We start from the raw sequence: 21,204 nt of genomic DNA, 5'->3' as shown, positions 1-21,204 counted from the left end.
AGGCTCAGCTTGCAAGGGTTGGCTACCTATCGATGCTTAACATGTATTACCTCTATTTCTAAACTTGCTGTGTAGTATAGTATACTTTTATATAAAGAATTTCCTAAAATAAGAGATGCAGTATCAAACTGTGACTCATATCTAAATCATTATACTATATGTATGTATATCTTTGACCAACTAAAGTAAGATAAATTGTATTATTTAATTTATAAGTTGTTGTTGTAATGGCAAAGTTATGTACATCTGCTTTGAGTGAATTTGGTTTTGGTGTTTGATATACTGCAATCCTTTTCACAGTCAAGAAGTACAGCAAGCTACAAGAATAATAAAAGAAGCTAAATGAATTTGGAATAAGCTTTTATTAATGTATATGTAGGTTAACGTTGGCTGTTTTGAATGATTTGTGTGCATTCTATAATATTACACATTACATACAAATAAAAATGTTCTAATTCTTCATGTTTACTAGTAAATTTTCTCTTATTAAAAGCACCCAAACTGCAAAATCTAACAAAGTAAATTGTGCAATTGTGCAAGGAAGCATCTCAAACAGAATGTTCATGTTAATGACTGACAGCATTTCAGAAAAATAATTTGCAGAATACAAGATTTTTGCTTTGGGTTTTGCCATTAAACTCAACCATTTTTAATAAGCATATCCTCTATTATGAGGATCCCAAGGACCCAGAGCTGCCTGACTTACTGGCAGGGGAAGCTGTTGAGAGATTACCCACAATCACACTGAGGGCAGGCCTGTGTCAGTGCATTGCGAAAAGAGAGACAGACTCACGTAGGGCTAACTGCGGATCCAGCTCACTAATAGCAGAATGCACAAGATCTGGTGGAGAAGTGTGAATCCATCAAAACATATTGATTCCGAAACAAAGGAATTGGCGGTGGCAAGAGGACAAGAGAGCAGTGTGGCTGAAAGATGTTTGTTTTGGCACTATGACCTTGACAGGACTCATATTTTAGAGCAGGTCTCTGGTGTGTGGGATATAGCGTTACTCGACCTTTATGCTTCTTTCCATTTCTTCTTGATTTCCCAACTGTAATAGTTTTCACTGGAGAAAGTGTTTAATTGAATGTATGGCTACTGTGTGAAAATATTAGTCAAAACAATACCTTGGAAAAAAAAGTGCTTTAGAAGTAAGTGTGTGTGTGTGTGTGTGTGTGTGTGTGTGTGTGTGTGTGTGTGTGTGTGTGTGTGTGTGTGTGTGCGTGTGCGTGTGCGTGTGTGTGTGTGCGTGTGTGTGTGTGATTACCTGTGGTCCAACAGGGTATGCTGGATGGGGTTGACACATGTGGCCCTGCTCAGAGGGGCTACTACTTGCATCTGACTGGACTGAACCACCTCTGCCACCTTGTAGTGCAAACAGAGGGAGAGAGAGAGAGAGAGAGAGAGAGAGAGAGAGAGAGAGAGAGAGAGAGAGAGAGAGAGAGAGAGAGAGAGAGAGAGAGAGAGAGAGAAAAGTAAGGAGAAAGGAAGAGATGTTTACTTCTCTATCCAAAAATCTAGTTTACAAATTCCATTATGATCCCACAGTAAGAATACCATCAAAAAGTACTACACTACTATTTCTGCTTTTCTTCTTTTGCAAAACACACACACACAAACTCACACAGAGGCTGACTCATGCTGTTATGACAGAAAGCCACTCCGTAAGTGTGTTTATCAACACATTCAGCCGTAAGCACATAAACGCCAGCAAGCCTGCCCACAGCTCATTGCATCCCTTTATTCCTTCCCGTTCCACTGAGCTCAGCAATTTGCATGGCCACGAATACATAAATACAAATAAAACGTTTTTATTCGTAAATCTAAAATTCACATCATCTACCACTCATAAAAGTGTAAGTGTAAAAGTCCATGTGACACAGAATATTCTCAGGAGCATTGCCTTTTACAGTAAAACTTATTTTTTTATGGGGCACTGGATAGGCAACAGACTCCACATAAAGTCCACAAGCTTTTAGAAGTTTTTAAGTGTCATAGAAAAATGTAACAGCAAGGACATGAACACACAGAAAAGCATATAGAAAGAAAGGATCAGAACATTATTTGGGCACTGTTGTGTTTGGAAATATGAGAAATGAAAACTTTATTTTAATAAGGCCAATAAAGGCCTGTGGCTCTTCTCTGTCCTTGTGCTATACATAAAGACTTCAGTAAGTTCACTTGAGTGACAAAAAATCATTTCAATAATTCAAAGCACATGCTTCTGTTTAGAAAAAAAGCACTAACAACATCAAGAGCAGCACTTTATTTGAATTCTGAATAAATGTCATACACCTGTCATGCCTGATGTCATTCGGTGGCATATCAACTGATGTCCAGTAGTCTTAACATTATGTACAATGCTTTAACATGTGTCATAACGTTTGTTAGGGCAGCATACGATATGTCATATAATAATTTCATTCCAAATGTGCTCAGGTAGCATATTATTTCAGACAGATTTTATTATACATATTATTATATGGTAAAATGGCATTTTTCATCAATTATGATGTCTCACAATAAATTCATTCATTCTACATTTATTTTAGCAATACAAATCTCATCACAAATTCTAAACTCTCATTTAATTCAATCCGATTTCATTTGTATAGCAGTAACACGTATGTGTACGTATGTATAACAATAGACATTTTCGCAAAGCAGTTTTACCATTAATGTATATTTATGTGTTGATTCCTAACCAGCAAACTAGAAATGACAATGACAAAGACAGAGAAAGAGCTCTAACACTATGAATCAATGAATACTGACCAAGTCAATTATCCAAATACATGTACATTTCTAAATAAGAATCAATATAATGAGAAAAAATGTGCATGATTATTAATGTCCAACACACTTTGTGCTTTACACTAGATTTTTTTTTTTATAAAACCTGTACAACCATTATTGAAGTATTCTGCACTTACTCTCTAAAATTGTTCCTTACAACAAGTTTTGCTGAAATTTGCATGACGTTACATTTAAGGTGTACACAGATTTTGAGTATGTTTACAATACACACTAAAACACAAAACATAGTAGATGTAGTTAAAATTAAAGAGATCACAGTGATAATGAATACTATATTTAGGGATGGAGAAATGAGAGAAAAGCCCAACTTAGGTACCTAAAAAAAATTATATATAAAAATCTGAAATAAAATACATTTTAGTTAAAAATAAATCAGCTTTTTGTCTGTTTGGATTTTCGCATATTGAATATAAATGTTCTCGTTAAGTTTTATCATATTCTCAAATTTCCTTCAGGCTTCACCCCACCTCCCAAAAACATGCAAGTAGGTGAATTGACTACTATAATTGCCTCTAGGTTTGAATGTGTGTGTGTGTGTGTGTGTGTGTGTGTGTGTGTGTGTGTGTGTGTGTGTGCGTGCGTGCGTGCGTGCGTGCGTGCGTGCGTGCGTGCGTGCGTGCGTGCGTGCGTGTGTGTGTGTGTTTGTGTGTGTGTGTGTCCATGTGTGTGCCTACATCCAACCTCACACAGGATATGGATCTACAAGGACCCTGAGCAGGAGAAAGTCTTAACAGTTATTGCAGTTCAATAATTTAAGCCTAATAAATGAATTATGACAACTTTTTTCTAATAATCACCTGCAATGACTTTTGCAATTGTATAAAACCTCGTACCAAACATATGTCATATAGACAATAAAAAATTTCTAATATCAAAAGCATATTCTTTTGCATTAACCACCATAAAAGAGGCAAGTAGTAGTCACACCTCATTATCAAGCCACTTTAATATATAGATTCTGAGCTTTCGCGTGTCAGTCGCATAATCACTCTGTGTAATTTATGAAGCTGTTTTGCCCACAGATCACGTCTACACTGTGGTGCATTTAGGTTCCGTGTCCAGCTGTGAATAATATATATCCTATCTATAAAGTGTAAATAACAGTGCTGTCTTTCATTAGATTAAATTGGAACCATTTGATCCCCTTGTGCATAATTGTAAAGTTAACGTGGTTTCAGAGCATGAACAGAAAAAAAAAATCAATAATTAATACACGCACTTAGGCTTCTCCACAGGGGGTAAAGTATGAATTTGCGTCCCTGCAACAAAATTAAAACACTTGACAGAGGAAATGTCTGGGGATTTCAGCAACTGTTGTTTCCCATTATCAGATCCCACTCTTCTTTTAACCTGTTTATTAAAGGGAGCTCTCCTCTAAGAGGATTACCTTCAAAACACTGACAATGCAATTATGTGTAGAGCACTGATGATGAGAAACTCTTACTGTACTTTTACTGCTTTTATACTAAGCCACATTTATCCATTCACTATGTATTGTATGACTGAACATGTTTCTGAAGTACATTTAAAGACAAACGTGCAATGAAATGGATTTTTTTTCTTATATATTTAATCTTTACAACACCAATTCACTGGTCTCCATCTTTTTTTTTCTTTGTTTTTTTTTTTTTTTACAAATTTTCTTTTTTAGAGAAAAATTTAGTATAAACTAACAGAGTTCTTTTCAGAGTCTTCCAGCTAGAAACTTGCCAAAGCTACTTCCTTAATGTTTTATACCTTTTATACCTGTAAAACTTCACTATACTTGAATTGTGGAAAATCTTTTCAGATCAAATGTGTCTTGTGTGACATAGCAGTCTAAATGAATCGCATCAAATATATAAAATAATGATTTTTCTTTTTTCAAATCCTGATGAAGCCATTGCAATTTGTGGCCAGGAATTATCTCATGTTATTTCAGTAACACTAATAAATTATGGCCATCTGTGAGCTAATTTTATGCAGAAGAGTGAAGACAGTACTTTGCTCCAAGTATGTTCAACTGCCCAATGATGTAGCAGATGTGGTGTGTGGGTTCATATGGTTTAGATTTCATCCTCCAGGCCGGTGGTCATGTGATAGATAAGTGCTGAATAGTCACCGGGATTTAGCAAATTAGTAAAATGTGAAGGAACAACAGGAAGTAAAAAGCCTGGTTCAAGCTCATTATGAAAGACTCTGAAATGAACTCTGTTTGTTTTGTGTCAATTATGAGCTGAAACAGATAGATGTTGAACGTAGTCTGTGAACATAGTCTTCATAGCCTGTCACAGTATAGAAGTGCTTCTATAAAACAATTAGCTGTTAAACTGTTTTTAATCAACACTATAAAAATGGACTTTCTAAGAAAATTCAACAGTATTTCAAATTTAAAAGAGGATAGATGCAATATTTGTGTTGGTGTCTAATTGCTCGAAGAAACTGGATTGATGCCCAGTATAATATGCAGATACAACAATGGCAGCTTTGTGTATCAGTGGATTTTAAACATAGACCATGACAAAAGGCTCTTTAATTTAAAAACAGACCGAAACAACACACTCTAGTGCATTGATCATCTAAGTGGTGACCAGGGAGTGAGGATAAATAGGCTGAAAGTCAGCACATTTTAATTTTCTTCATTTTTTCTACAGAATACAAAGCTCTAGCTCTAATTGACGCTCCTCAACAACCCCCCAGCAGGCAATAGACAGCAACAAAACAATCTTCCAAGCCCCACCACTGCTGCCATCACCATTTTGCATGCCACCTCCGTCTAACATTTCTGAATCAAATGGCCGTTATTGAAAGCTTTGTAAAACGCCGTGTTGGCTTTTGGCCCCGAGTGCATTTCTGAATCAATTTTGCCCTCTATAAAAAAAACTAGTTTTAACACTGGCTATTTTAGTGGAAATCCATTATATCATAAGTTGGCTGGTAGGAGCATGTGTTGGGGGGGAGGGGGGGTGCTCAATCCATCTATTCAAAATCAACAGGGCAAAGCGCAGCAAGCTCAGGGTAGATCTTAAATAGCTCTCCTGCTGATGCTTTGCTTTGTGCCACATCATCTATTTATCATCTCATTCCTCCCTCATTCGCAAACACGTTACACACAAATCTGACATAAACTGCGCCTTCTGCTATTCAGCTGCTCAGACCAGGAAACTGATTTACAGATGATTTAGACAAAACAACTCCACAGCTATTGCCATCTTTCTGTTCAACAATGCTTTTTTTTTCTTTTCAGAGTAATCATTAACCATTAAGATCCAAGAGTCCATTATCTCTCCGAAACGCATTACATACAGTAATTTTATTGCAACACTTATAAAATGTTGGGGTTTGGTTTGCAGGGATTCAGTGAACTGAGCCTGATGATTGACAGGGTTGAATTTAACAAAAGTAAATCCAGTCAATAAGCAGAACAGTGTTTAAATCGCACGGCCATTGATTTCGAGCTCGTTAATGTAGCTGATGGGTCGAGAGGAACAGCACTTACATAAACGGAGGATAGTGGAATAGAGAGAGACGAAAAGAGTTCACGAAAGAGGATGTGCTGAAATAGATGGAGGGGAAGATTTAAAAGAAGGATAAGTGAATAAAAATTCTCTATAGATCAGTGTAAAAAATAAGTACTCTCAGCAACTCAATATGATTCATTTTTTTCGGCTTATATTAATCTTATATGATTTAAATTCTCAATCAATAGTATTTAGTCTTAACAGCCAGAAGCAGGCAGGTGATGTGTTAGCATTTTATCATATTTATAAAATTCATGAAAATTAAATAGGGGGGTTTATAATCCACTTTATTATTTTTATGTTATCATAAATCAAATTTTGTTTAAAAATGTCGCTGCAAATTATAAGAAAAAGTCATACCATTTGATTTAATTCAGCCTCTTTAAAATGTCATATTCTTTATGATAAATTCCCCTTTCTTCTAGTTTTTTTATTGAAATCTTATATAAAAAATATTACTTTTATTAAAATAATAAAGCAAAAAGATAGATTTAATCTACAAATTTGAAACCTGGAATAAATACTGGCTGAAATGCATTCCTGTTCCTTTAAACAAGATTTATTTACTTTAATAAAAAAATTTATCAAATAAAATTGATAATTGACTATTGATTAATAAAAGTAATTAATACATATAGAACATTAAATCATCAACTGAACATAAAATCACTAATTAATTGACAAATATTAATTCATTACCCAATTTTTTAAATGTTTTCTTTTTTTACTTTTACAAAATTTACATTATATTCATAAATAAATATATTCATCTTTCTAGGAAATTCTAGGCAGTAATACACACTTGAAATGATGCTATATACAGTCATGCTGCTAATTGTTTATTTGACAGTGAATATGATAACATGATTTGATATAATATTTATTATAAATCTATTTCAATCCAAATGATCTCAAACACAATAATATTATTATGGAACAATAGATAGTTCAGGTTATTTTGTGAAACAATTATATTTATTTATGACCATACAGAAATGTGTAATATATTCTTATAAGAAATATTCAGTACAATTACCAGTATTCGGTTTGCCCAATCTTACCTATACATTTTACAGCACCCTTTACTGGGTGAAGGAGAAAGAATTTAATAACAGATGTATAGAAAGAAAAGGCAGCTAAAGAAGTGAATGTGGTGTTGATTTAGCCACCACACAATGATCACATCTGTTCACAAAGCGTCCTCGATGCTTATCATCCTCAAGCAATGTCAATTTGAGAGTTGAAAGAGACAAATATGTGGCCAGATGACTCCTCATCCTTTTAGGCCCATCTGCGAAAGCAGAGACTTCAAGGTCCATCCCCTGTCTATGTATTCTCTAACCCTTTTAGAGAAAAGCCAGAGGAATGCTGGGGTTATCGTGCTTTTCGCTCATGCTAACCCCACCTCAAATTATCTTAACCATATTTGCGACAAATAGGATTCTGCCTCCTGACCACCATTCTGTCTGCGTCCTGTAGAAGGGCACTGCTTATATCTCTTTTATTAGCTCCATCAGAGAAAACATGCCTTGTTTGGTAACTTATTATCTGCTGGAGGACCATCTTCTTTAAATATTTGTATTATTGTATTAATAAAATATTCTTATATTGCTATAACTTTTTTAATATAATTAATATAAAAAAACTGTTTAATCTGCAATTAAGGGTGACATTTTTGTGTTTAAGCTTACAGTATGCATTTGCACTATAACCGCATCATAACTTTGTACATTTGTTATTAAAGTCTTGTGTCTTTTTTGTATTCTTAATGTCTGTAATGTATGTCAGGTTGCTTGAGGATTCACAGAGAAAGAATTGTATTCTGTAACAGACTGTTTCCTGTACATATGACAATAAACTCTTGAATCTTGAATTCATAAATTTACATTCAAATATTATCTTTATCCAATCAAGTGCCAGGACTGTTAATCTGTGAATGTATATATGTATATACAGTGGGTACGGAAAGTATTCAGACCCCCTTAAATTTTTCACTCTTTGTTATATTGCAGCCATTTGCTAAAATCATTTAAGTTTATTCTTCTCTCTCATGAATGTACACACAGCTCCCCATACTGACAGAAAAACACAGAATTGTTGACATTGTTGCAGATTTATTAAAAAAGAAAAACTGAAATATCACATGGTCCTAAGTATTCAGACCCTTTGCTGTGACACTCAAATATTTAACTCAGGTGCTTTCCATTTCTTCTGATCATCCTTGAGATGGTTCTACACCTTCATTTGAGTCCAGCTGTGTTTGATTATACTGATTGGACTTGATTAGGAAAGCCACACACCTGTCTATATAAGACCTTCCAGATCACAATGCATGTCAGAGCAAATGAGAATCATGAGGTCAAAGGAACTGCCTGAAGAGCTCAGAGACAGAATTGTGGCAAGGTACAGATCTGGCCAAGGTTACAAAAAGATTTCTGCTGCACTTAAGGTTCCTAAGAGCACAGTGGCCTCCATAATCCTCAAATGGAAGACGTTTGGGCAACCAGAACCCTTCCTAGAGCTGGCCGTCCGGCCAAACTGAGCTATCGGGGGAGAAGAGCCTTGGTGAGAGAGGTAAAGAAGAACCCAAAGATCACTGTGGCTGAGCTCCAGAGATGCAGTGAGGAGATGGGAGAAAGTTGTAGAAAGTCAACCATCACTGCAGCCCTCCACCAGTCGGGGCTTTATGGCAGAGTGGCCCGACAGAAGCCTCTCCTCAGTGTAAGACACATGAAAGCCCGCATGGAGTTTGCTAAAAAACACCTGAAGGACTCCAAGATGGTGAGAAATAAGATTCTCTGGTCTGATGAGACCAAAATAGAACTTTTTGGCCTTAATTCTAAGCAGTATGTGTGGAGAAAACCAGGCACTGCACATCACCTGTCCAATACAGTCCCAACAGTGAAGCATGGTGGTGGCAGCATCATGCTGTGGGGGTGTTTTTCAGCTGCAGGGACAGGACGACTGGTTGCAATCGAGGGAAAGATGAATGCGGCTAAGTACAGGGATATCCTGGACAAAAACCTTCTCCAGAGTGCTCTGGACCTCAGACTGGGCCGAAGGTTTATCTTCCAACAAGACAATGACCCTAAGCACACAGCTAAAATAACGATGGAGTGGCTTCACAACAACTCCGTGACTGTTCTTGAATGGCCCAGCCAGAGCCCTGACTTAAACCCAATTGAGCATCTCTGGAGAGACCTAAAAATGGCTGTCCACCAACGTTTACCATCCAACCTGACAGAACTGGAGAGGACCTGCAAGAAGGAATGGCAGAGGATCCCCAATTCCAGGTGTGAAAGACTTGTTGCATCTTTCCCAAAAAGACTCCTGGCTGTATTAGATCAAAAGCGGGCTTCTACTAAATACTGAGCAAAGGGTCTGAATACTTAGGACAATGTGATATTTCAGTTTTTCTTTTTTAATAAATCTGCAACAATGTCAACAATTCTGTGTTTTTCTGTCAGTATGGGGCGCTATGTGTACATTCATGAGGAAGAAGAATGAACCTAAATGATTTTAGCAAATAGCTGCAATATAACAAAGAGTGAAAAATTTAAGGGGGTCTGAATACTTTCCGTACCCACTGTAAGTATGTGTGGTTAATATATAATTAAAAACCTCATTCTAACAGGTAAAATAATAATGATTCATGATTTTCTGTAGTGTTGTATTTGCCAAAAAATTTTTTTTAAATACCTGAACCTAAACTGAACCTCACCTTAGTGAGATCATAATTGAAGAAAAATCTCATCATTTTGTTTTGTTTTGTTTAGCAATAAGCTTGATAAATTTAACATAAATTTCATGACTTTCTGATATGAAATCATACAAGAAGCAATAAACGATTTAAATAATCTGTTTGTATTGATTACCTAATTAGTACTGATGCTCCTTCTAGTTTGCAGGTTTACATTGAAGGAGTGTGTCATTACATTACAGCAATTGTGTAAAATAGAAATGCTTTTTTTATTCAGCTGAAAGACACAATTCTCTACAGATCCTTTTAAATGATCTAAGACTCAGTTTTTCCATGGCTTTATAGACACTTTTACCATTTATAAACTCTGGTCCTCATTGTGATTGCCTAAGATAAAGATTAATACAATTAACAAAATAACATTATAATTTCTCAGAATTTAATTGTGGTTTAGTTACAGCTACTAGTGCAATCTCACTATGACAGATATTAGTCTAATATGTGCAAATTGTGAGACTTATACTGTTCTTCTCTGTCTATATGCCCACATAGCAGAGCAGCTATTTCTCTGTCTATATTAGTATGCAGGTGTCACTCGGACAGATGACTATTCTTCTCAGCAAAACAATTAAAACATGTTTTCTGGACTTTCACTTAAAGTAACTTTTATTATATAATTTCCATGTATATACTACTGTATAATATGCTTCTTCTGCTTAGTATGAACATGCATGTTGGTACAGATTATTTTTATTTTGAATATCACTTTCTTTTATCCCCAACAAAAACAGTACTTGTGACAAAATCTTTATAGAGACATGACGACTCGGGATCCAATAAATAGAAACAATATGTCCTACATCATAAACTTTTACTCTTGTATCATCTCATTGCCTCGCTTTTCTGTTCTCTATCCCACCTCTATTTCCTCACCTGTGAAGCCAATGCTTCTGTCCTCCACCCCACCTTCCCAGTGAGCTCTTTCATGGAGGATCAATACAAATCATCATAAACACAGGCAGACGGAGGGCACTGCCGACGACCTGCTGCGAATTCTCTCTCTCTCTCAAAATCTCCCACGCAAGGTCATCTAGTGCCCTGTCTCAACACGTAGAGAAGGGTAAAAAAAAAAAAAAATGAAGGAAAAAAATGCAGAAAGAGTGGGGCTTTGAAGCCACGGAAACTCCATTCTGCAAGAACAGAGGCACCCACAATTTTTCATTCCATGTCCTTAAGCATGAGGTTGGTGTATGTGCATGGGGCAGGGGTGATAGGAAAAAAAATTCCTGATAACTAGTGTCTCTGGTTTTCTTTTTCTCTTACACACAAACACACGCATAGACATCTACCTCTTCTATATATGAACACAGACACCCTCTCCTGCCTCTCATCTCCTCAGTCTGTGGTTTCAAAGGAAGCGAATAAGGCAGAAGGACAGAAGGTTATGCATTAGTACTGGTCAGTGCTCAAAGAGAAACTGTCATAAATAATAAAGGCTTCAGGAAGACCATCCAAGCTCTTGTTAACGTCCAAACTCCGAGCCCTCCGCCATGCTACATCAGAAAACCTCGAGATTGTCATTTCAACCACACACTCGATCTATATGATTAGGTGACTGCTTCAATTACAATGGACTACCGATAGAGGAGTGGGAATTTGATGAGCTGAGAGTGATACTCCAAAGTGATGACAGCTTTTATTGCATTTTGTATGAATACAAAAACAAGTTGTTTGTGATTTTCAGCCGATAGGTTTCTCGTGTGTCCCTTAAAGGTTAATTCAGTGCGAAGGAGAGCATGTAATTTATACTGCCATTTTATGATGTAAAAATTTTTCTTTATTTATTTTTTTTATTTATTTCACAGACACCTTTTATTCAAACAACTTACAAGTAAAGAGGAATGCGTCAATTGATATAGCGTTATAGCAGTATTCTTAAAATCCATGCTCAAGAAACCAAATGTGGTTCTTTGGCACTTTTGGATTTGAAATTTTAATATAGCATATAAAGATTTCTGTTTTCTTTTAAAATGTCAGGGGGGTACAGATAGTATCAGCATTAAAGCCCACTTTGCTAAATGCAAGGCATGCAAAATAGCATACAGAAGATATATTAAACCCATTGCGCCAGAAAATGTGCAGAGTGGCATAATAAACAGCTGTATCACAACTCAAGCATCTCAGGTTTAATCCTCAGCTTATTGTCTACGTGGAATTTCTTAGCATGTTCTTTTAGGAAAAAGTCACTGTTTTCTACTTATAAATTTCAACTGTGTTTTCTGGTTTCCTCCCAAAAACACAATAAGTGTAGTGGCTGTGCTAAACTGGTGAGTATGCATGTGCATAGAGCCCTGCAATAGATTCATATCCCAGGATGGTTTCAGAATAGGCTCTAGAGTTCTTATAGATGATTTAAACAACCTTCAGGTTCACAATTGAAAAAAAGCTAAAATGAATCAATAAACACAATGTATTTTATATGCAAAACTAATGTTAGTAAAAATAAAAAATAAAAACGTTTTAAATTTGCTTGAGACCACCTGATATCTATAAACAATATATTTTCAATTTTTCTGTCTTTTAAGTTATAATTTATATGCACTTAAATATGTATGCACATTTTTCTTTATTATTTATCATTGTAAAAAATAAAACCTATTATATAGTATATGCATACCTTTTCATTAAACTCTATCAATTTTACACTTTAACCAATACAAACGCATTTCCAGCAAGATCATAACTACAATATACTTGAATAATGCTTTATATACCGGCCTTTCATACTCGTTTTTCTGCACACAACCCAAGCCATTATAAAAACTTGAAACCCTCCTGCTCTTATTTAAACTGCTGGAAGCCTGCTTCAAAAACAAAAGTGGCCTAGATGGCCATCCCTCCCTCAACCCTGTGCTTAAACAGCATCTTACCTGTCGCTATGGGCACTACAGACGCATTAGCGAGCAGATTACACATGCTTGGTAGGGACACATTAGTTAGATGGGCCCGGGTGTCGGCTATAAGCAGATGACTAAAGGCCATGTCTATAATGAGATCTAACTCCTTAGGAGAGGCACTTGGGGCCACTGGGCTCTATTTACACAGGCTGGTCTTATTGAAAAGACTGTGTGTGTGTGTGTGTGTGTGTGTGTGTGTGTGTGTGTGTGTGTGTGTGTGTGTGTGTGTGTGTGTGTGTGTGTGTGTGAGACTTTATTACTTAGGCCCAGCAAAGCATATGAAGGCTCTCGTTGCATTAGGACCAATCTCTCCTCCTCCCTATTCACAGATAAGCTGATTACACAAACATAATGTGCATGTTTTGTTCTGAGGCCTGCAAGGGAGGGGTTTTAAGAACATAATGCATATGTGTGTGTGTGTGTGTGTGTGTGTGTGTGTGTGTGTGTGTGTGTGTGTGTGTGTGTGTGTGTGTGTGTGTGTGTGTGTGTGTGTTTACATACATATGTGTATAGAGCAATCCAGGATAAGGAGGAAGTACTAATTTTGCTTGTGGCGACCCATTAAAACAAACAAATGTATGTCTCCAGGACACTTTTTGGATAATAAGTAGAGTAGAGATACATTAGAATGGTTTTAAAAAAGAACCACAATGTCAAAATACGTTTTTTCCACTAGACATCACATGGCTACAGTCCTGTCCCTGGTAAACATCTGAAATGCACAATTTTGATATTACCATTCACATAAGAACAGTGAAGCATAAACCATATCCATCTGTCCATAACAGATACATTTTCCTCTCAAAGGCCCCTTAATTACACAAATCAATACACACTTTTTTAATCTATTCACCCCTTTTTTTTCCCACTCACTCTCTCTTTCTCCTGAAGGTGACCCCTGGGCTGAAATGTGTCCTCCAATTCGGCAGATTCAGTATAAGTGCTGGCCATTTGGCTTGGACGTTAAGTGTACAAAATGAGTGGTCTTGTCTTTCCGGCCCTCTCGTTCTGACAGGCTGATGATAGAAGCATCACATGGCGGGCCCCCAATAAAATGCATAGTGACAAGAGATGAGGCTTTGGTCGCTGAATATAATGCTGGATTGTGCTTTGGAGTGCCTTATTATCTTGTCTCAGGAGGACAGGAGAAGCAAGATCTCACAAGGAAAAAAAGAGTAGATGCCACACTGTACCCTCACACACAAGCACACACACTAGTTTGGCCTTAAATAACCGCTTTTGGTTGACAATAAACAGCGCAAGGTGTATGTGGCAGCTTTAGTGCAAAGCAGAAGAAATTAGCTTTTCAAAAGTAGAGTGTATGAGCCATTCTGAAATGAGGGCGAGGGCGATTTTGCTTTTCTGGAGTCAGCGGCTTTACTGCGGCTTGCCTGCTACTGATAATTAACACAAAGACTTTACACAGGAGTATCACCATCCAAACCTGTCACAATCACTTTCTTCTACGTAAACTAGTGTGTTTAAAAGCTTTTTGACTAAGATCTCTATTATTAACTATTACTATATAACTATAGTAATAGTATAGCATAATATAAATACTATATATATATATATATACAGTGAGGAAAATAAGTATTTGAACACCCTGCTATTTTGCAAGTTCTCCCACTTAGAAATCATGGAGGGGTCTGAAATTGTCATCGTAGGTGCATGTCCACTGTAAGAGACATAATCTAAAAAAAAAAATCCAGAAATCACAATATATGATTTTGAAACTATTTATTTGTATGATACAGCTGCAAATAAGTATTTGAACACCTGTCTATCAGCTAGAATTCTGACCCTCAAAGACCTGTTAGTCCGCCTTTAAAATGTCCACCTCCACTACATTTATTATCCTAAATTAGATGCACCTGTTTGAGGTTGTTAGCTGCATAAAGACACCTGTCTACCCCATACAATCAGTAAGAATCCAACTACTAACATGGCCAAGACCAAAGAGCTGTCCAAAGACACTAGAAACAAAATTGTACACCTCCACAAGGCTGGAAAGGGCTACGGGGAAATTGCCAAGCAGCTTGGTGAAAAAAGGTCCACTGTTGGAGCAATCATTAGAAAATGGAAGAAGCTTAACATGACTGTCAAGCTCCCTCGGACTGTGGCTCCATGCAAGATCTCACCTCGTGGGGTCTCAATGATCCTAAGGAAGGTGAGAAATCAGCCCAGAACTATACAGGAGGAGCTGGTCAATGACCTGAAAAGAGCTGGGACCACCATTTCCAAGGTTACTGTTGGTAATACACTAAGACGTCATGGTTTTAAATCAGAAGGTTCCCCTGCTTAAACCAGCACATTTCCAGGCACGTCTTAAGTTTGCCAATGACCATTTGGATGATCCAGAGGAGTCATGGGAGAAAGTCATGTGGTCAGATGAGACCAAAATAGAACTTTTGGGTCATAATTCCACTAAACGTGTTTGGAGGAAGAAGAATGCTGAGTACCATCCCAAGAACACCATCCCTACTGTGAAGCATGGGGGTGGTAGCATCATGCTTTGGGGGTGTTTTTCTGCACATGGGACAGGGCGACTGCACTGTATTAAGGAGAGGATGACCGGGGCCATGTATTGCGAGATTTTGGGGAACAACCTCCTTCCCTCAGTCAGAGCATTGAAGATGGGTCGAGGCTGGGTCTTCCAACATGACAATGACCCGAAGCACACAGCCAGGATAACCAAGGAGTGGCTCTGTAAGAAGCATATCAAGGTTCTGGTGTGGCCTAGCCAGTCTCCAGACCTAAACCCAATAGAGAATCTTTGGAGGGAGCTCAAACTCCGTGTTTCTCAGCGACAGTCCAGAAACCTGACTGATCTACAGAAGATCTGTGTGGAGGAGTGGGCCAAAATCCCTCCTGCAGTGTGTGCAAACCTGGTGAAAAACTACAGGAAACGTTTGACCTCTGTAATTGCAAACAAAGGCTACTGTACCAAATATTAACATTGACTTTCTCAGGTGTTCAAATACTTATTTGCAGCTGTATCATACAAATAAATAGTTTCAAAATCATATATTGTGATTTCTGGATTTTTTTTTTTAGATTATGTCTCTCACAGTGGACATGCACCTACGATGACAATTTCAGACCCCTCCATGATTTCTAAGTGGGAGAACTTGCAAAATAGCAGGGTGTTCAAATACTTATTTTCCTCACTGTATATATATATATATATATATATATATATATATATATATATATATATATATATATATATATATATATATATATATATATATATATATATATATATAGTATATAAATATATATAAAACTACCACAGTAAAACTTGTTTGTTGCTAATCAAATGTTATTTTAAAGATTTCTGAAGTATTCCTTCTTTTTCTTTACAAACTCAACTTGCAAGCAAAACGTTTATTAGAACAACTCAGCTAGAATTTATCATTTTCTCTCCCTGTTCTGCTGAGTCAAACATACCTTATGAAAAGAAAAGTGAACAATGTAGGTGTCTTTCTAAGAACTTACTGTGTGTGACATCAGTTTTCACAAAGAAAATTGTTGAGAAAAAAAACAGCCACACTCTGGTGAACACATTCTAATTTGGTTATAGTTTTGGGATTCAGCTTCAGCATACAAAGTGCAGGATAGTCTTCTGCTGTTTATTGTGAGTAGCCATGTAGCATATATATATATATATATATATATATATATATATATATATATATATATATATATATATATATATATATATATATATATAAGTATATTCATCCAACTTCAGTAAATACTTTATTCTGGTCAGGGTTAAAACAGATACAGCATGGAAAAGTCATTGTGGTGTATTGTCATATAAAATAATTGAGCTTATATAGAACATAGTTTGTCTTGTCTCAGCTTGCTACAGCATCACCTGAAATATAATCATTACATTATCATTATGATTGTGCTTTTGAAGTGATACAGACTTAACATGCCAAGAAAAAACTCCCTGAGATGCTTGAGGAGAAATGAGAAAGAAACCTTGAGACAAACACACAAAAAAATGACTTGAAAATCTTCGACTATGTCACACCTGTAAGAACAAGCATTATGATTTTTATTATTTTTTTTTTCTATCATGAAAAATGTAAAAAAAAAAAAGATAAAATTGTAAGTTTAAATTTAGATGTATTTTTTTCAGCATCAGGCTAAAAGGTTAAATGTCAGCGCATTATCCAGTGTACCGCAAACACCTGCCACACACACAATCACACACTTATTTACACCTCAGGGCAATTTTTATCCACCTGCCAGCATGTTTTTTAGGAACTGTGAGGCAGCTGTGCTGCCTGCTGAATCGTCTTGCCGCCCTGCTATGCACATATTTTAATTTCTTTTGCAGTATTGTTCACTTCAATCCTGGCAATTCTTCTATTTTGTCTATATTTGAATAGTCATGGTTTTACTATAAGACTAAATCGAAAACTTTCTTAGATCATCATCAGTTGCTGCTCCACATAAAAAAATATTTTGTTAATTTTTGCTAAGAGAACTTGGATAGACACCTTGCTATTACAGGTATACGTAAGTCTTCTATGAAAATAATGGATGACAGAAAACCTCAAGTAAGTGTCACTATAGACAGAATGTCTTTGTATTTTGCAGTATTAAAATATCCTTTTACTGCAACTGAGTTACTCAAACCTTTTCAAGCATGACTATATACCCATATCCAACAAAGTAAGGTTTGTAAAGACAGGGTTTGACCAGTATGGTGTAGAAGAACTTGAGCTAAACCTCACATAACCGTTTTGTGATAAAGGAGAACTTTGCCAGTGCGCTAGGTCTCTCTTCCTAACAATTATTGCCTGACCTTACTTATGCTCTTTTGGGTGAATGAACGCAAATCCTGACAGTCACAGTTAAAAAGTCTTGTGGAAAGCCTTCCCAGAAAAGTGGATGTTATTCCAACAGTGTCTATGAGTTGTAGAAACGTGAATGGAATGTATCCATATCGATATGATGGCTAGGTGTTTACGTATATTTAACCATAAAGTGCAAGTATTTTGTATTGTAGAGTTGATTAAATAATCTACAGGTAACATATTGTTCTATTATAAATTGCTGAAGCAATTTTTATCTTTTGCTAATATGAATGATACACATAAAGATTATTATTATTATTATTATTATTATTATTAAAGTTTAGTGCTAAAAATGCTACAAATAAGATGGGTGGCGAGAACAAGAAAAATTACATAAAGGCACTTTCTGTTGAGGCTTCAGATTCATTATTCATACTCTTGGGTTCAGACTTTTATCTATATCTGAACTCGAATTAGATCTCTATCTTCTCATTTTTCGCACCAGTGCTCCTGATGTAGGCTCTGGATCCACTGTAACTATGCCCAGGATAATGAGTGCTAATCAGTTAATGAATATAAATATACATACAGAGAAAATAATATTTACAAATAGGGTACACTAAGTCTGACACAGTTTTGGTTACGTATGAATGAGAAATACACACACAGAAAGGGAAAAAAGCCCTGACAGCATTGAAACAATCAACTCGGCAGTTTCCTTCCAGGCCTTTTCCTTCCTTTTCTCAGAGTTTTCTGCTCTTATATAACTTGAGTGAATCCCTTTAGAAGCACTGGACCTATGAACCTGTTTTGAAATCATTTATAAGCTTTTATGTATTACATTTATTTAATTCTACCTAAACCGGCTTAAATGCTATGAAAACAATACTAAGTAGTATTATTGTTGAAAATATTATCATTATGATGGTTTGTGAGTTTTCTCTCAAACAAGATCTTTGGAAAAAAAAAAATCACAGACCCATGAATGACAAGCTTTATAAAACATTGATTCAAGTCACATCATCTTGTACAACTTTTCAACAGACATGCAGGTTGATTGCTAATCTGCACAGATTTAAACATTATTACAATTCTAAAGTACACTATGCTATACCATATGTGCTATATAAATGATATATTCTATATATAAGAAGAGGTGTCCTAAATTGATCGCTAATTACCAATTCCAATGAATTTCACACATGTTAATGCAGGTACAGTGAGGTCCCAAAGCCTGAAAGCACTAGAAAAAATGCTTGCAGTATGCACTCTTTTCATTTTGAATGCAACAAATTTCCTTACAAATTCTATTACTGAAAAAATGTAATCAAAAGTAGAATATACAAAATATTTAAAAGATTTTTTATTTAGTATTGGTACATCCCCTTTTTGCTTTAATGGCAGTGTGCACTTGAGCTTACATGGACCCCAGAACTTTGTGCAAAATCTTTTTTTTGTCAAATCTGAGCATTGCCTGAACACATGTTTTAGTAAAAGAGAGTAGACATAAGGAAACAACATCCTTTTGTACAAAGAGCAGGAAACATGGTCAGTATCATACATTTGCTTACATTTAAATAGGAACATAGAAATAGTGCAGGATCATGATTATTTAATAGTCCTCATCTTTACTTTGATTAAATATTAAAATATTTATATATATATATATATATATATATATATATATATATATATATATATATATATATATAGTCTCAAATCAAAAGTTACGTTGGTGTCATGATGATTTAAGTACTTTAAAATGGCATAATTACTATTAGACATTTACAAGAGTACTTTCACTTTTTGCTCTATGTTTAGTACGGTTATAGTATTAATTTGAGGTACATTTAGAACAGATAAAAATGCTCGATTAAGTTGCAATTAATCACGAGTTAACTCATGATAATCAAGCGAATAAATGATGAAATATTGTAATCGATTGACAGCCCTAATTTATATATATATATATATATATATATATATATATATATATATATATATATATATATATATATATATATATATATATATATATATATATAAATTAGGGCTGTTGTGTGTGTGTGTGTGTGTGTGTGTGTGTGTGAGATCCCTTGCAGTCATGACAGCTCAAACTACTATAAGACAGACAGATGATGAGTTGAAAACATGAAGGTGAAAAATGACAAAAAGAGGCAGCCAACAAAAGCAGGTTTTGATGCTTATTAAAGACAATTGTAACTCTGGCTTTATGATGTAGTTACCTCTCTCTTTCTCTCTCTCTCTCTCTCTCTCTCTCTCTCTCTCTCTCTCTCTCTCTCTCTCTCTCTCTCTCTCTCTCTCTTTTTCTTACTTTCTCTCTTTCTTTCTTTATCTCTCTCTATTTCTTAGTGAATCTTGCCTTGGGATATCCTTAAAAATTCATCAGACCTGACAACGGAATCCTCCAGACCAATCAGGGCGCTGACAGTGAGGACCAAATGGGGATCTAAGAGAGATCCCCCAACACACACACACACACACACACACACACACACACACACACACACACACACACACACACACACACACACACACACACAAAACCCAACCAATCCTCCCAAATCAGCAGAGGCCTGCAATGCTAACACTCTATCTCCTTAATGTCAAGACACATCACAGTCCCAGTTCAAACCCAAAAGACAAAGAGAAAATAATTCACTGATATATCATATGTACTGTTTATGCAGGGTATCCAAATGTTCTTTCTTCTCTAACACACACACACACACACACACACACACACACACAAACAGACAAACTCGTGTTATGTTGGTTGGCATTCATAAGGGGGGTTGCTGATGTCTGATGTATAATTTATCTCCAAACACCAACCCATGCTCTTTATACTTCTCTTTCAATGTCTGATGTAATGCCATGAATTCCTGCCTCAGTCTAATGAAAGAGAATTTACCACATTCTGAAATGCTGTTAGCTGTGATAGATTCATCGACATCTTTTAACAAACGGCACTTTACTTAGCAACGTTGATGAAAGAAGTGAAACCGAGTGTGCTATTCAAATAATGAGAGTGTGCTGGCCAACAATCTGATGAACAGATTTATTCCTTGTAAATCTTTCACTTAACTAATCTGCTCATGCATTTAGATTTAGATTTTTTTTTTTTTTTTTTTTATTCACCTTACTTGTCTTTCATGTCAAGCAAATAATAAGTGACGCAAGGTACAATTCACACAAGCTGGTAAAGGAGCTGATGATATGCCTGCATAATTCTCTAGAACGTTTCCACATACTGTATGAGGAAAAAGTGCAAGAGAGTTGAGGGGAAAAGTGAAACACACACAGACAAACATAGACACGCACAATGAAGGGGGGGCAAAATGATACACCGAACTTTAGGAAACACAATACACACAAGTCAAGTATA

At 36.0% G+C, this 21,204-nt stretch overlaps 1 protein-coding gene across 2 annotated transcripts in view; it reads right to left on the bottom strand.

The window, feature by feature from the left end:
• The window catches only part of pou6f2 (POU class 6 homeobox 2), an 84,783-nt gene that overhangs the window by 62,792 nt on the left and 787 nt on the right, over positions 1-21,204 (bottom strand). For both annotated transcript variants that reach the window (XM_083529933.1, XM_083529934.1), the window contains exon 2: positions 1,269-1,366. In XM_083529933.1, coding sequence (XP_083386059.1) covers positions 1,269-1,366 — 98 coding nt within the window. The remainder of the gene's footprint in view (positions 1-1,268; positions 1,367-21,204) is intronic.

This window comes from Silurus aristotelis (assembly GCF_946808225.1).
Source record: "Silurus aristotelis genome assembly, chromosome: 25".
NCBI classification, from domain to species: domain Eukaryota; kingdom Metazoa; phylum Chordata; class Actinopteri; order Siluriformes; family Siluridae; genus Silurus; species Silurus aristotelis.
This window is presented reverse-complemented; position numbering and strand designations above follow the sequence as displayed.